The 17,092-nt window shown below is 42.5% G+C and overlaps 2 protein-coding genes across 2 annotated transcripts; both read left to right on the forward strand.

Annotated features, from left to right (window-relative positions):
- The first annotated feature begins 1,055 nt into the window (after nucleotides 1-1,055).
- On the forward strand, nucleotides 1,056-3,563 carry SRGN (serglycin). The gene is made up of 3 exons (XM_010298127.2): nucleotides 1,056-1,212; nucleotides 2,877-3,024; nucleotides 3,213-3,563. The coding sequence occupies exons 1-3, from the start codon at nucleotides 1,122-1,124 to the stop codon at nucleotides 3,424-3,426; spliced, it is 453 nt and encodes a 150-aa protein (XP_010296429.1). The 5' UTR covers nucleotides 1,056-1,121; the 3' UTR covers nucleotides 3,427-3,563.
- A 516-nt stretch (nucleotides 3,564-4,079) lies between these two features.
- VPS26A (VPS26 retromer complex component A) lies at nucleotides 4,080-17,006 on the forward strand. The gene is made up of 9 exons (XM_075758913.1): nucleotides 4,080-4,157; nucleotides 7,365-7,514; nucleotides 9,211-9,286; nucleotides 11,503-11,659; nucleotides 12,121-12,285; nucleotides 12,757-12,863; nucleotides 13,741-13,809; nucleotides 14,374-14,516; nucleotides 15,232-17,006. The coding sequence occupies exons 1-9, from the start codon at nucleotides 4,155-4,157 to the stop codon at nucleotides 15,343-15,345; spliced, it is 984 nt and encodes a 327-aa protein (XP_075615028.1). The 5' UTR covers nucleotides 4,080-4,154; the 3' UTR covers nucleotides 15,346-17,006.
- Nucleotides 17,007-17,092: the final 86 nt, after the last annotated feature.

Genomic DNA, 17,092 nt, shown 5'->3' on the forward strand with positions numbered 1-17,092 from the left:
AGGTCCTCACCAGGGGCCTCCATGGACTTTCCATTGTGTAAAAATAGATTTACCACAGACAACTTACATAATCACCCGCAGCATTATTGAAAGGTGCTGGCAGCACGTTAGGCCCACACATCTGTGCCCCCATTAATCCAGCAGCTCATGGTATGACTAAGAAAACCCCCCACCACTTAGATAACTTTTTTGTATGTAATTTATTCTGAAGTGAACTCAAGCCTGGTTTAATCACAACTAAAAGGTAAGCAAAAGGTATGAGCTAACTGAAAGGCAGCTTCCACGTATCCATAGAAGGGCTTTTGTGGCTTTCCCACCTGGGCTCCTCGTGGAGCCACGTGCTGCCCAAACCCTTTACATGCTCCCCAGGATGCTCACACCACACAGTGATGAGCTGGCTGCCCTGGATCAGCAGTGGGGGCCAAGCAAATCTGTTGTGACCTTTCATGTTTCTACCAGGATCTACTCTACACTTTTTCCATTTTTTTTTTTTCACTTTTACTGTAAACATCTAAGATCCTGCTTTCAAAAGGGGAAAAAAAAAAAAGGTGTGAGATTCCTGAGGTAATTTACTTTTGTGGACAAAGATTACTTCGTAGTTGGTGAAACCTGCACTGACTGCGAGCAGCTGGTTCCCAGCTCTCCTGGGGGACTGACAGCTTGAGGCGGGGAAAATCGCTCCCGGTGCCAACGCCAAAACACAGCTGGCTGAAAGTTGGGGGACACGAAGCATTGCTCTTTCTCTCCAGATGAAACGGCAAACGCCCCGGAGCCCTCTGAGCAGTGGGCAGGTGCTGGGCAGGATGCACGCCTGGACCACAAGCTGCCAGCAGTGCACGCCTTCAGTCGCGCGGGCTGGTCCTGGGTTTGCTTTTCTCCTCGGGCAAAACTGGAGACGAAAGTGGTGGGGATAATTTTTTTTTTTTTTTGGAGTGATGAAGGCCGGGAGGGCAGAGCGCTGAGCTTTTCTGTAGATGTCTCACCCCCGTGAATCAGGAAGCAGTGACGCAGGTTATGGGTTGGGTTTGAGGTTTTGGAAACCTTTGCTAAAAGTCGATCTCCTTGCCCCGTTGTAGTTCTGAAGTGTGAAGCTGTGGTGAAGGCTGGTGGCGAGCAGGGGGATGCCGGCCAAAATGCAGCTCCTTATCAGATGTAACGGGAGGATTTTCCTGGCTATTTGTTTAATCCTCTTTGTGGGATACACAGCACAAGGTAAAATGGGGCGGTTGTTCTCTCGGTAATCCTCTTTCTGGGCTCTGCAGTGTAGGCCAAGTAGGCAGCCTCTGAATTTTTCAAACTGACCTTCTTCTAGGGGTAGAGAGATCTACTCAGAAAACCTGTTTTGCTAATATTTCGTTTTCTGGAGGGGGAATGGTAAGAAAAGGCGCTTTTTGCTAGTGGAGCATTTCTGTGTCCCTTTCCCAGCCCTGATGAGAAAAAGACTTCATAAAATAAGTTGCTGTATGTGGGTATATTTTCAATCCATGTATTTCAGTATAGATTTTTTTTAACTCACCCTTTCATAGTGGTCTGGTTACATACTGTTATTCAGCTGTGTAGTTACAGACAGGCTATGTAACAGTTCCCATGTCATAACTACTACGGTCTGCTTTCTTGGGGCGGCAGGAAAGTAGTTGTAAGTATGAGGAAATTAAACGGTTTATTCGGTACAATATTGCAACATGCAGCTCTAAAACAACTCAAAGGAAATGTTGATTCATGATGACATGTATCCTGTGGATTTGTTTCTCACGCGACAGAAGTGCTTTTCAAGCATGTACCGAATAATTTGTCCCCAAACCAAGGCTGCGATAGTGATAGGCTTTCATTATGTATCTACCACTTGGAGGCTATCTTTGAGAGATTACGGCCTGCTTTTTGTACGTTGTCTATTTGCAAATTATTCAGATGCAGTTGTTTATTTCGTTGCCACTGTTGTTATTAAAAACTTTCTTCATAATACGCTAAGAGACAAAAATAAGTATGAAAAAGGAATGTGGTGTAAAAGAAGCAGGAAATGATAGCTGCAAGATCTTTTTTTCTCTTACAGAAGAGCGCAGGAGGTAGCTGAAAGTCATCTACTACTTTATGGAAATATATAGGGCAATAGAAAAGTGTAATTACAGGAAGATATTCCCAAGAAAAATGAGAAAAAATAGATAAAGTACCAAGAGGGGGAGAAGGCACCAGGAGGCTTCAGAACAAATTAATTACATGAGACCAAAAGGAAGGACAAAATGCCGCTGTTTTTGTTTTTACTTTGCGATCGTTATTTTCTCCCTTTGGTATTTTTTGAAGGCCCATTTTTCAGTAACAGCCCCGATCAGGCACCCAGGGTGGCACAAGAACTGAAACCATGGCTTTTCGTAACCCTGAGCCATGTCCAGGAGACGCGTGAACTGTCTCTCCTCTGGCAACATGCTCCGAGAGCCTACGTAATCCCCAAATCTGCTCTCTGCTGGGGTGGTTTGTCCCCCAGAGATCATGAGATACCTCCACCAGCTTCGGGGAGAGCTGCAGGCGGCTGAGCCCGCAGACGCCCTCTGTGCCCCAAGCCAGGGGTAAGCCCTGCTGCGACGTCAGCACGAGGCGGTGGCTTCCCATGGGGCTTCCATTTCTAATTCCTGTGGACTTCCTGGCACTGTGTGTGAGAAGCCCCTGACGTCTCTGATAGCAGGGATATTGCTTAGGAATACCAGTAGCCATTTCAAAAAACATCTACAGGGTTAATTTACTTTTTTGGCAGTTGAGCAATCAGGGCCACACAAATTACTTTCTTCTGCTCCTTTAAGCTTTACTAGGTGCTCGCTAAAGTTAATAGGTCCTTGTGAATAACATCCTGGTCCCCGTGAATAATGCATGGCTGATTCGATTAGGTGCTCCGCTGCAGAAGGCAAGGTACAAGAGAGTGAGATGCCGACCCGACGCCTGGTCCGCTAACTGCATCAAAGAGAAGGGGCCCTGGTTCTACATACCCACCGGTGGAGCCAACAGGATTCTTCCTCCCATGGCAGACCCGTCCCTGTAAGTTCATGTGCTGCCCATTCATCATTAATGCTGGCACCCAAAAATGTCCAGTATTCTTGTCTCGATGGTCCTGTCACAGTGTGGCTTACCCATGGGAATGTGAAGCTTCAGTGTGTTCACTTAAGAGATAATAAACAAAGTAAGTAATACATTTGGAATAAACTAGCTGCCACTCTGCATTTCAGGATGAAGAGATACCAGGAGCTGAGCGACATATTCCCACTCTCGGATGAGGAATCCGGCTCCGGGTCTGACGCCACAGTGGAAGCAGAGCCAGCCTCCGGGTCGGGGCTTGGTGACGGTGATGGCTTCTCTGAGGCGAAGCTGCCCATCTTCCTAGCGGGCCTGCGAGGCGGCGAGCTGAAGCAAAAGCTAACGGAGGAGGATTTGCTCCTGTAGGGCTGGAGACATCGGCCTCGTGATGGCGGCGGTGACCTCCCTTGCCTCCTGCACCCTTTCCCTGCTGCCTCACCCGACGCAACGGTCACGAAGCGGTTTTAAACCGACTCCAAATCAATAAAAACTTTGCCTTAAAATCTTTATTGCTTTCACTCACTAAAAAAAAAAATCACCTTTGTTCTGTCTGAACTTGCTTTTTGCTTTTTTGCGGGTGGGGCAGCCATCCCAATCGGTGGAAAAACAGGTTTTGGGGCCCTGCCTGATCTGTGTGGATGTTGTCGTACTCCAGGGGTAATAAATTAAAAACCTTTATGTAGTGGGAGTCGCCTGTAGTGTTACAAAACTCAGCTGATCACGTAAAACCCGCCCGGGCGGCTGCCTCGCACTTCCTTGCTCGTGTTTCCCTGAAAACCAGAAAATCTTGTTGAACCTCTCAGGACCGTTATTTCCTGTCAGCGACCAACACCCCTCCACACGCCCGCGCGCGCGCACACACGCACACGCGCGCTGCCGCCTACCGGCCGCTAGGCGGCGCCCACTCACTTTGCCGCGCATGCGCTGCCACAGCCTCGACCCGGGCCGGCCCTCGGCGGGTACGGAGCGGGCGGCGGGAAGGCGGGGGGGCAGTCACGTGCGGCGGGGGCGTGGCGAGGGGGCGTGGCGTGGCGGGCTGTAAGGTCACATGACAGGGGCGCGGGCCGGGAGACGGCTGCGGAGGGGTACGCACCATGGTGAGTGCGGGAGGGGCGGCTGTTACCGCGCCGTTACGCGGTCCGTTACCCGCCAACCGCCGCTCCGCGCACGCCCGCCGCCTGAGGCGCCGGCCTGGGCTGTGCCTGAGCCGGGCGGTGCCTCCCTCTCTTCCTCCCCACCTGTGGCTCCGGGCTGTGCGTGAGGAGAGCCGCCCCGCCGGGCGCGGTTTGCCCTCCTGCGCCGCCGGTTGTCCCTCCCCTGTCCTCCGGTCCGGCCGCGGAGCGCCCGGTGACTTCCGCCGCCGGCCTGGCCGCCCCCTCCCCGGCCTGCGTCACGCGGCCCCGCTGCTCCCCGCCTCGCCCCGAGCTGCGCCCGGGCCTGGCGGCGGCCGCCCCGCACCGGGTGGAGTTTCCCCGGGGAGGGAACCGCCGCTGTGCGGGGCGGGCTCGGGGGAGAGCTGGCAAAACAGCACCGCTGGGGCGAGATGGCGAAAAACAAAGGTTTGGGGTGTTTTTAATGTAATTTATGGATTAAGGTTTGGCGTGTTGCCCTGCCGGACCTCTGTGCGCACGTTGCCCTCGGGGTTTAGTCGTGAAACTCGGCTTCCGTTTTTCCTGCACAGCTGGGGTCGGAGAGGCTTTGGGAAAAGTGTATGGGATAGTCCCGGCAGCAGCAGTAAATCTTCCAGCAGTCCCGTAAGGCAGCGCTTAAACTGACAGCAGTCGGTAGTGACCCTCCAGGGCTGGTGAAATAGCGGCCACTTTGTGCTTAGCAGGTTTGGCCTAGGCAAAGCGCTTAGTGTGCTCTGATGTATAGATTTTAAAAAATAGATATTTTAAAGAATCAGCTAGATCAATGCACTTTGGGTTTCTGAAGCATGTGGATTCCTTAATGTGTGTCTATCTCTGTTGGATGTGCAAAAGCTTTCTAGGGCTCGCTGTGAAGCTGAGGCTGGGATTTCTGCACTGTTTGTCAGCTGCTGGGAGTCCTACAAGTCCTTTAGTACAGCTATAACACATAAGGACTGAATGCAGATTGATTTCAGTCCTTATGTAGCAAAATATTCAGCATTTGTCTTTTGCATTAAATCAAGAACATAGCTGAGCGTTTGGCCAGCTTCTTAAAAGCTTAGTTCTCTGTCTTAATTTTCTTAGGCTGTAACATAATAAGCCATATGATGGCTTCTTAAAATACTTCTTGTTTTGCATAGTTTCCCCGCAGCAGTATCTTCAATAGCAACTGGAGGAGATACCAGCTGTTGATTTCTTTATTCCATATGTTCTTGTCCTCTCTGGATGAAACCATGGCTAATCTCTAAGGGGTACAGTTGAAATACTCGTATGCAATGTCTTGAAGTGATGTGTTACCAATGTTAGGTCTGACTGACTGCTTTAAATGATGCTACAGCTTCAGATTTTGGAAGGTACTGTGAGAGCATCTTGTGTAATGTTTACTTAAAGGTAATGTGCAGCTTTGCCTGGAGGGGAAAAAAGCATAAGGCTAATCTGGAGAACGAATGCAGAATTTCTAAGCGGAAAGATATGGGCATGCCCAAAAGTAACTTCTGTAACAGTTTAAAATAGTCTAAAGACTTGGAATTCTTGTTGAAGTGTTCTTCTTTCTCTCTCCCTCTTCCGTAGGAGCCAAAAATCAAGAATGGTTCTAGTGTGCAGTCATTTAAAAAAAGTTTTATTTCTTGTTTCAGCAATTAATGCGAATATGTGCCTGGCAGAGACTTGGAGGCCCATTTGATCTTAACGTTTCACCACCTTCTTGGTCATCTGCTTCTGCTTTCCTCTGAGAATGCAAGTAGATACAACTAGGTTTCAGTTAGTTCTGTACATCTTTGCGGATTGAACTAGGGCCGCTTGCTATCTGAACAAATACAAAATCAGTTTAGTCTTGTGTGAATTGCTTTTTTTTTTTTAATAGCTCAAAATTGCACCATGTTTTTGCTTGACTTGTATGGGTAAGCAAAAAGTTACTCAGTGTTCTTGCTGCTAGGCAGCAGCATTCGGATCAAACTTCCTTCTAGACTTTTTGTTGTTAATGCTACATCTCAAACTTTAGGTCCCCAGAGTGTCTTGAAATGTGTTCTTACTCAGTTTTTGCGATTAAATTGGTTAAGTCAGAAAAACTGCTTCACCTAGCTGAAGTGGATGCTCTCGTTGAGAACATAGTGTAATTCCTCCCCCCCCCCAAGTTGCACTGAATTAGTGAAGTGTTGTCTGCTTCAGTACATCAAAGCAGATTAGTGCCTAATTCTTAGGAGAAAATGTGTGCTTTTGTACTAATCTTGTAGAGTTTCCCATAGAGCCACTACCGTGTTTTGCAGTTTTTTGTAAGAAATGTTTGTGCAAGGTCAAAGGATGGTCTTTCCTAATTTCTTGTGCTTGGTGCTGGTCAAAAGTTCGTGCCTAGGAAATGCTGTTGTAAGGTGAGGACAAACATTTAATGCTCATAATGAATTGGTGCCTGAAGCAGTATTACAGATAGGATGGATGTTACAGGTTTATCTGACAGCAGAGTTGTGTAGCTAGTGGAGACTGTATGAAGAACTGCTGTCTCTTGAACCTGCTAGTGCGCTCCTCACTTGCTGAGAGAACTGTGGGGTGTAGGAAAAAATGGCAAATAAATTCCCTTCGCCAAGCCAGGGGATGCTTTAGGCCTTGTATTAATATACTTTATTGTTTCTTTTCACCCTACTTTGCTCTGTTATTCCTCCTACTTCTGAGCATCCTTGTTACTGCTGTTTATGCAGTAAGTTATGGTAGGTATAAAGCAATATGTAGTTTTTGGTGTAATATCTCAAATCTTAAACCAGATGGAATAAATTTGTTAAAAATATTTTTTGAAGTGTGGTTTAAAAACGATTTTAAGTGAAATCATGATTGGAAACTTTGCAGTGACAGAAACCGAAGTTGTATTTGAAACAGTAATGTTTTAAATACTTGTTAGTATTTTAGTGTAGTAGTAATAATGGTAATTATGCTGTGTACTTTTTTATAAAGATTATATTTTGTAAGAGCTGTCACTACTTGTTACTGACTTGATTTCAGTATTTGCTAGATGAACAACTGTCTTTTGTCATCGCTATTTCTTGGGTCTCTAATACGTACTGGCTTTGTAACTTCATGGGAGCACAAATGTTTTTCCTCAATGTATAGTGTACAGCTGCAAGTAAATACCACATTTAAAATGGAGTGTCCACTGTGTAGTAACTTATCTAATTCTTGTTATTCCAGAGTTTTCTTGGAGGCTTTTTTGGTCCTGTTTGCGAGATTGATGTTGTTCTTAATGATGCTGAAACTCGAAAAACAGCAGAAATCAAAACAGAAGATGGTAAAGTAGAAAAGCATTTTCTCTTCTATGATGGAGAATCTGTTTCAGGAAAGGTAATTTTTTTTTTAAAAAAGTGACTGTTAATTACTGTACTGATTCTGGCATGCAAACACACCTAGGAAGGTAAATGAACACCTGATATAAGAGCGAGCTGCGATTTCAGCTTATGATGTTATTCAAAGAGAAAACAGTGTTTTCTTATGTTCCCTTTTTTACTATAGTCATTCAGGCAACTGTTAAAAGTGAACGTTTTGAATAGTAGCTCTTTATTTGTTTGCGATCATCTTGTACTTACAAATAAGCTTTTTGTGCAACCAAGTGCAATCCTGTCATTGCTTCTGACAAGAAAACCATTCCAAACTGGATCTCTGTTCTTCCCTTTCCCCTTGAATTCCAAAATCCGCAACCCAACACATGTAACAGTAATTTTTGCCTGTGCAGCTGACCTGCTTTGCACACCCTGAAGCTAAGCCTTAACGTTTCATGTCCTGAAGTGGTTTCTGGAATTGCATCAGAGGAGCCACATATGAAGTTCAGCTGGCTGCTGAGTTGAGAAGAGTTTTTCTTGGTTGGGGGAGGGGGAGGGGGGCAGGGAAGTTGAGATTGCCAGAGGGATTCCTCTGCTTTCAGTATTGCACCTAGGAACTCTTTGCTGTCACTCTGGTTTTACTGGAGCCATTCTCATTCTCGGAATGTTTCTGTTATGAATCACTTTTCCTCCAAGAAACTTGAGCCAGATACTAGGTTCTGAGATTGACTTCTAAGTACCTGCTTCAGTCTTGACTGACTGGTTGTTACTGGGCAGCTTCCTGCTCTTAAGATATCTCTCCACGTTAAGAGCTTGGTTCTCTAGAAAGGTCCTTTCAGGGATGTGAAACTCTTACAAGATGAGCCTCAAACTCAGGACACTAGCTTTCATATGTTCACTGGCCTGAGAACAACTTGCTGGTATCAGCAACTCCTGAGAAGTGCCGGATGAGTTTTGAATAATGCAAGCACAAGTGGGACCAGTAATTTACTGGACATCTTTCATCTGCCCCTCTCCTTTTCACCACAAAGATAGATTGTTCAAGCTCTTCACTTTCTACTCAGATGTTGATGATGCACTGGATTTTAAGGTACAGGAATCTCCTCATAAGGAAACGTTATAAATATTTACATCTTTCCATAGAAAGTAACCTTATGGAATCTTTTCTTGTGAGGAGAGCTCTGTTTGTGAGAATTAAATTCACAAATGAGGAACTTGATAGTAGGTTTCATTATCTGCTATTTTTCATTGACTTCTCTAACACAAATACTGAGCTATCTGCTGAGGAGGGGACTTCAGTTCACTTGACTTGAAAGGAATGCATCTCATGGCAGTTCTTTTTTGGACTTCCAGATGAGACTCAGAAAATGCTTTGAAGCTCTCTGCCTTCAAAGATGGCAAGAGGGTCATGACTGGCTTATGCAAACTCCACTGAAGCTCTGGCTTGGATTCTTAATTTTGGAACTCGAAAGTTTCAAGCTTACTTATTAAATTCAGTCTTGTGGATGATTAGATTTTTCTTAAATGCTTTAGTGGCGCCTTGGTAATGCTTAATTTCATAATCAGCTGTTCGATTTGGTTGCTTTCAAACTGAAGTAGCTTTGCGAAGAAGTCTCAGGATTTTTAGGCATGTAGTAATGCGTTTTTCTTTTTACTGAGATCATGTGTTAGAGTGAAAGTGTTGAAAAAAAACTTAACTGTTTCTTTTTTTGCCTTGATAGGTGAACATCTCCTTTAAGCAGTACGGGAAGAGACTAGAGCACCAAGGAATTAGAATTGAATTTGTAGGACAAATTGGTGAGTTTAAGCTATAAAGGGGGTGTTAGGTGCATGTGGTTTATGGAACTTGGCATTTGTGACTGTAAGCAGTCTGGCTCAAATATTGCAACCTGATCGTCTTAGTGGATGACAAGTGCCAAAGAAAGATTATATTCTCATTTCAATGCAAGCGATGTACTAATTTGTGCTAGTCAGAAAGTCATTGGGAGGGAAGATACATACATGTGAGGGAGAACTGGGATGGTGAGTATTCAGTCTGTCTAAGACTGGTTAAAAGTCTGATTAAGAACCGCTAGAGATTTCTGAAAACTAAATTTGAGGTCTTTAATTCTGGCTCTGAAAAAGAAGATGCATAGAAAAGAAATGATGGTGCAGCCTATAGCAAAATGCTTTGGTGGTTGGTTTTCTAAAACCTAGTTTTATACCGTTAACATAAACGAGTATTGACATTTTTGAGAGTCTCTGTGCTTTTTAGTAAGATAATGTGGTACTGACATTAAAAATGTAATTTTCTTATAACTTGTATCTAAGTCTGCTTAGATTTGAACTATGAAGAATCTTGATCATGTCTAACTTCTTACCAGTTGGGGTAATCTCTCTCTCTATACCCTTAGGCTGACGCTACGATTCCTCCCCTCTCTGTTAGAGGGCTGTTTGCATTATTGTCCCCCTTGGAAGTAATCCTTCAAGTTCCAGCCTCATACAATTGACTTGGATTGGAATTTCAAGTCAGTAGGCTCCAGTATCCTGTGTCTGAACTGTTACGTAGTAGATATGACTGAGTTCTGACACCTGCTGCTTTACGCTGTGACATTTTGATCAATAGGGCTGTAAAAGCAAACTTTCAGAATAAAGCCGCAGTGTGATGGGAATGAGGCATTTAGAGGTAGGGGAAAAAATAGAGCTCACATGTCAGCTTCATTTAGTCTGTTGTCTTCTAATAGCTATACAGGCTCTTCATCTACACTGATGCATAAATTTTATTCTCTGAATGACTTTAATTTGATGTAGCATTTCTTGAATTTTATGTGTTTCTGGGACTTCCTGTTGTGCTACAGTTTAGAAGTCATCAGTTATGCAGAAGTGGTTTAAGCTACTGCTTTTTCTACTTCTCCATGTTTTCCTGCATCCTTTCAAGTTTTAATATAGTAATACACAAAGCAACCCAGTAGCGTGATCTGTCTCTGCACTACTTGGAGGCTAGCTCCAGCTGCGTGTCAAAGACATTTTAAACCAACTCTTCAGAGTACAACTTCTCTGACTGGCACAAAAAGTACTGGATATGCAATAGTAAATAAACTTTGTATTACATGAATGCTTGTCATAGCAAACAAAGTACACCTTAGGTAATTTGTATTAATACTAGAGAATAAACAGTTACTAGTTCGCATCGGGTTCTATCAAATTGTCAATGATAAACTGCAGAGTTGGCGTGTTTAGTTCATGTATTCTCTTCTGGAAAGCTTCAGTAAAACCAACAACTGCTAATGTTCTTAGCTGATATTTTCAGTTGTGAATTGTAGAGAAACTTGATTTTTATATACTAAAGTGTTTGGATTTTTTTATGGCAATGTGAAAACTTAGAAAGGTAGAAAAATTTATCTCGGTGAGAACTGCATGATATAGATCTAGAGATGAATAATAATGACAGTGGTCTGGCCTGGGGACAGAAGATGCCATTGCTGTGAAACTGGTGTGTCTATACTTATGTGTTAAGAACTTGTTTCTAAATGACTGACTTGGACCAGTGGTCATAATAAGCCATTTGATTGTAGACCAGTAGTAATAATAAGCCATTTGATAGGTGGTGTTGATCTGCAGGATACCAGTTGGAATAACTGGCCTGTCCTAAATGAGCAGGTCTTGATGTTGCACAGATTTTTGTCCCTTCAGCTGTAAATGCTGAAAGCCAAAATCAGGCACTGCTAATTACAGAGAATGCAAGGCAAGAAGTAGTTATTAAAGTTAGCTAAACTGTCATTTAAAAAAAGATGCTGTGCTAGTGAACCTTCAAATATGTGTTCTGTTCATTGCAGTTAGCTCCTGAGGAATGCTTACTGTAGATAGCTGAAACTGAAGATAACTTTGGAAAACTGGATAACACATTTAGTCAAATATGTGTAACTTTATTGCTTCTGTTGTCCTCTCCCACCTGCTCCTGCTAAATTAGAAACAGTTTTGTGTGCTAAAAACAAACACTGAGTCACGTTTTCCTTTAACTTCCTCAACTTTAGAGCTCTTCAATGACAAAAGCAATACTCATGAATTTGTAAACTTAGTGAAAGAACTGGCCTTACCTGGAGAACTGACCCAAAGCAGAAGCTATGACTTTGAATTCATGCAGGTTGAGAAGCCATACGAATCCTACATTGGTGCCAATGTCAGACTGAGGTTTGTAACTGTTAAGCCTTCTCTCCCCTCCACCCCTACAGCAAACTCATAATTTGGCAATTAATTGTCCCCTTCCCCCGTTCCTCCTTTTGGATTTCAAATCAGACATGTAACAGCCAGTAGCTAGTGCGCCTTGATTGGAGTTGTTGAGATTGTGTTATAATATTGTCTTTTCTACTTTATTTGGAATTGCTCAGTGTTGTTTGTGTAGATAAATTCTTTCAGTTTAATCAAGTGGAAACAGTCCATGTGTCTCATTTAAAAAACCCAAATACAACCAATCAATGCCCCCTCCACATTTCCACATATAAATGTTTTGTCTTGTATTTTGGCGTTGTATTCTTTTCTGCTTAGTCTTAACGTACTCTTGTCTTTCAAAGAATGCCTGTACTTCAGAACATAAGGGCTTCTACTTATGCAATTCTGACTAATTATGGTTAACTTAGTGGCTTTCTTCCTAGGTATTTTCTAAAAGTGACAATAGTCAGACGGCTGTCAGACTTGGTGAAAGAATCTGATCTGATTGTTCACCAGCTTGCTACGTACCCAGATGTAAACAACTCCATTAAAATGGAAGTAGGCATTGAAGACTGTCTTCATATAGAGTTTGAATACAATAAGTCAAAGTAAGTGTAACTTGGAGTGAAACGCAGTCAAGTAAATATCTCGGGATAAAAATGTAGAGTACGTAATATTTGACGAACAACCTGGTGTCTGGGGACTTAAAATGTAAAGCAACATTTTCAACAATTAATGTATTGAGCTGTTTGGTTACTAACTACACAGTGGCCTTTTTTGAGGAATACTTGTCTGTTCTGTCTTCAGTACCAATAGGAAGTTCATTAGCAAATACTGAAGGCTTGATTTCTGCATCTAAGCTTTTTGAATATAACTAGAGTACTTCCTTTAATGGAAGTGTGCCAGTGATGGAAAGGTGCTAATTGCACTGGTCTGGCTGAGATGCTTAGCTCAGTGGGGGAGCAAGCTCTGAGTAATTAACAGTCCAGATAAGGTAACTGCCTGTATGACTTGTTTTCAAGAAGGTGTAAAAGTTTTCTTTATTTTTTAATGAAAACACCCATTCTGTTCTTTTAAAGGTATCACTTAAAGGATGTGATTGTTGGAAAAATTTATTTCCTCTTAGTGAGAATAAAAATTCAGCACATGGAGTTGCAGCTGATCAAAAAGGAGATTACTGGAATTGGTAAGAGAAATAAAGTCCAAGAGAAATGGCAGCTTGTATGCCAATTGAGCCTTACACAGACCAGGAGAGTGAAGTTAATAGTTGCAGCTTTGGCCAAACTGGTGCTCCATGTGCTTCTTTCTCACTGGTGTTTGACTGCCATTGGCATTTTGTGCTTTGGTAATTGTACTTTGTCAACATTACCTAAGGTGTGTGGCGTTGTTCTGAGATTGTGAATGTTGGGCTAGCTTCACAAATGTGAACCATTGTTAATGGAACTCAGGCATAAATATGCAGCAGCTTAAGCAGCCTTGATAGATAATGAACAAGGGAAAAGGTGTAAAATGCATCCTGAAGACCCCCTCGCCTCTGCAGATATTAGCTGGTAAAGCGGGCTTGGTAAGTGTTAGCGTGAATCTCTCATGTTCTAGAAATGTGATTTTTTTTTTTTTTTTTCAGTCAGACTAAAGCTGGTATGATGGAAATATCAAGAGGCTTTGAAGCAGAAACAGTTGATTATTGCAGATCAAGCTTGCACACCCTTGAACTAGGAAGGCAGTAGGAGCTTGTGGCTCATGAATTCATTCCCCAGTGGCTGGGGCTCTAGTGAGCTGCTTGTGCAGAGAATGAGAAGGCCCCATAGCAATAGAGGAAGGGCAGAAAGCACTGGTTACTGCCTCTTCTGTCTCAGTGTGGAGAGGAGAGAGTAAGAAGTAGATGCTCTGCCTAGGAGAGGGTTTTGCTTGCTTTAGTTGTGTGTAACTTCTATGCAAGACAAAGGCAAAAAAATGCAGTGTTGTGTAATTTAAGTGCTGCAGAGTAGAAATTGCTGTGATAAAGCTTTGTAAATGTTTAAAACTGGAGCGTGTGTTCTCACAGTGAAAACTTGTTTCACCAGGACCTAGTACCACAACAGAGACTGAAACCATTGCAAAGTATGAAATAATGGATGGTGCACCAGTTAAAGGTAAATAACTGTGCCTGTTTTAAAGGGTAAGCATTTTGAGTTAAAACTGAATTTAAAAAATAATCTGGAGGAGAAGAGATTACTTGTATAAATTTTTCTTGGAGAAACCACACAACCACACTTCTCCTCAGGTTGCTGAAATGATAGTGGATTTTCTTACCCAGAATAGACATTTTTATTGACTTAGGGCATTTCACTTGGGATCCTAGTAATTCTTACCTTTATTTACCATTGGAAATTCTATAACTGATCCTTTTATCGCTTTGGTTCAAACCTGACTCAATGGTATAGACCAGCTTTAGAGAGTTCAAGATACCTGATCCTTTTGTCTTGCCTGGCTACTATGCTTCTACTGAGAAAGTGTTCCCACTTCTGGTTTCACAATTGCCTCTGTGCTGAGTGTTATGTTTGGTTTTTGATGGTTTGTGTTTTTTGTTTGTTGTTTTTTTAATTTAACCAAGGAGCACAGACAGTGCTTAGGAAACTGCCTTTATCTGGCATGTTTTCTGAAACTGCATTAATGACATCCAGTTTTAAGGAACTAATTGAAACTTTTTTTTTTAGGTGAATCAATTCCTATAAGATTGTTCTTAGCAGGCTATGACCCAACTCCAACAATGAGGGATGTGAACAAAAAATTTTCAGTGAGGTACTTCTTAAATCTAGTGCTTGTGGATGAAGAAGACAGACGTTACTTCAAACAGCAGGTATGGTCTGTAGGAATATTGTTGCAGGTGCTCAGCGTCATAGAAATACCTTGCATTCTGAATATCTGGACAAAACACTTTGTGGGTAAAATGAGCTATAGGTACACTTGTTTGCTTGTGTTTATTAAACTACTGCAGATAGATTTCCAATCCCACCATTAGCCCAGGTGCAAAATTGCAAAATTATAATAAAGGCTAAGACACTTGACTGAAAACGTAACAAAAGTTGAGGTGATGCTGAGGATAGGAATAGTGAAAAGGGTCACTGGAATGAAGCAATGTGGATTGGATCAGAATCTTCCTTTTAAAGAATAGAGAAGGCTATATTATTAAACATGGAAAACAAAAGGTAACTGGAGCATGCGGTGGCTATAATTTGGTTTTAGATTTTGAAAAAAGAGGAAGAAAAACTTCTTGAACCCTTTAATATTATCAAAGTTGGGAGTAGGATTGTTAAGGAAGAGCTGACTGCTCAATATTGATAAAGGTATGTGTTCAGGCAGTAACTAAAGATCTAAACTTAATTGTGTCATCTTTCTGTTACTTCCCATATGTACTGTGCTGTTCTGTAAGTAATGGGGATGCAGAGTTTTTTGTGGTGTGGGTTTTTTTCCTTTTTTCCTCCCAAGTCTTTGCCTATCAGGAACTTAAGATACTTGATGCTGCTGGCTTAATGGTAAACGGTGGTTTCAAAAGTATTTGCTTCCTCAAATAGGAAATAATTTTATGGAGAAGAGCTCCTGAGAAGCTGAGAAAACAACGAACAAACTTTCACCAGCGATTTGAATGTCCAGAATCACAAGCATCTGCTGAGCAACCTGAAATGTGAACTAGTCTAAGGTGAAGAACTTTGCGATGCTTCAGCAGGTTAAAGATGGCAGCAGCCTGTGGGAAAAGAAGGCCAGAATTCCCTTTACAACTGTCTTCCTTCATCTTGCAGTGCTGCATTTACCGTACTACTAAAGCGTTCTTCAGTTAAACATTCGAGTATGTATATACATTTAAAATAAAGTGCTTTCTCAAACACTGGAACTTTCTTAAGCTACTATTTTATACTGCACATTTACTTTTATTTGATAATGTTATATGCACTTGGATATGCATAAGCTTAAATCTAGTTATTTCCATGCATGGTAGGCTGGTATATTTGATTTTTGCTGATCACTTATACAGTGTAGACTAAAGCATTTTCCTTCTCATGTTGTTTATTGCATGTTTCTTTCCAATGTTGCTTATTTGCATTTGTTTTGTTTTGAAACTACAGTAAGACACAATTGACTAAATCACACTAAAGATGGAGGTTTACGGTGAATTTGTCCTGAGAATTCTAATTACTATTTTAGACAGGGTTTAACTGAAACTGTGTATATATGCACTATGACTATGATAACTGTGGAGCCTTCAGACACCTTACCAAGGTTTCTAAGAAGCTTTGAATCTGTCAGTAGCAAAGAATGTTAGGAAGCATCTTTGCCCTCCCTCCCTCAATTCTTTCCCTACCGTACTTCTCTAAGCCTTTCACATGGGAGTCATTCCTGACTTTTGGGGGTTCATTGCCCAGTATCTAGTGACTGTAGAGATCTTGTCATGATTTCACCTTCAAGGGGTGAGGGGGGTAAAGTATTTGAACGTGATTATCTCTTGTCAATGAAATAAATGCTGGTCACGTTGATTATTTTACAAATAGATGATACTATGTGATTCTTCCTGGCTTCATGCTTCCACTGTCCTCGCTGTCTGTCCCCTCATTGTCCTGACAGGAGAGGCAAAACTCCTCAGAGGACATCCTGCCCTTTGCTGCCTAGTCCACCTGGGCCTGTTACGAGGGCAAACGAGCTCTTTGTGGTCTTCTGGAAAGGTATTTTGAAGCCAGGCGAGCCTTAAAACTGTTAGAAGCTTGTCTGGCACAGCAGATCATTTGTCTTAATCATCTCATGTGCGTTTAGTGTTTGAAGAAATAGCTTAAAGGAGTTAGCCTTCATCTGTTCACAACTGAGCATGTAGTCTGTTATCAGACGCGTGGCTTGGGCGTAAAACGAAGCCTGCTGTGTGGAAGGCTACTTGCGCTTGTAGTTCACTTGGCCTTTAAACCAAGACTTCTCAACTCCAGTGCAAGTGTCATTGGTAACCTTACTTTATGAGTAAGTAAATAATCAAATTACATTTCTGTAAGAACTGTTTTATTACTGTGGCACTTTGATAAAGCAGACAAAGACTCTGTGTACTTTATGCTAGCATACTTCTAATGTGGATACCTTTGAATTGAGAGCAAATTTAACTCCCTCATGTAAGTGCCTGTTCAGAAATTTGAAGAATAAAGTAAAAAAGCCAAATACTTTCATGGTCACTTGCATGTTGTAATCTGGAAATGATTCCGAGAGATGTTGGAAACTTGATTGTATGTAACCAGCCTCAGATTGTGCAACCATCTGTAACAACCAGGAAGCGTACTGAGCTGCTATTTGAATTATTAAAACAGCTGTATTCTAATACCTGCCTCCTCCTCGTTGGTGTCTCTGCGCCCGGTTCCGGCTCTGCGGGCTGCCGCTATCAGCGCTGCGCATGCGCAGCGGAGG

This window comes from Balearica regulorum, chromosome 7, assembly GCF_011004875.1.
Source record: "Balearica regulorum gibbericeps isolate bBalReg1 chromosome 7, bBalReg1.pri, whole genome shotgun sequence".
NCBI lineage: Eukaryota > Metazoa > Chordata > Aves > Gruiformes > Gruidae > Balearica > Balearica regulorum.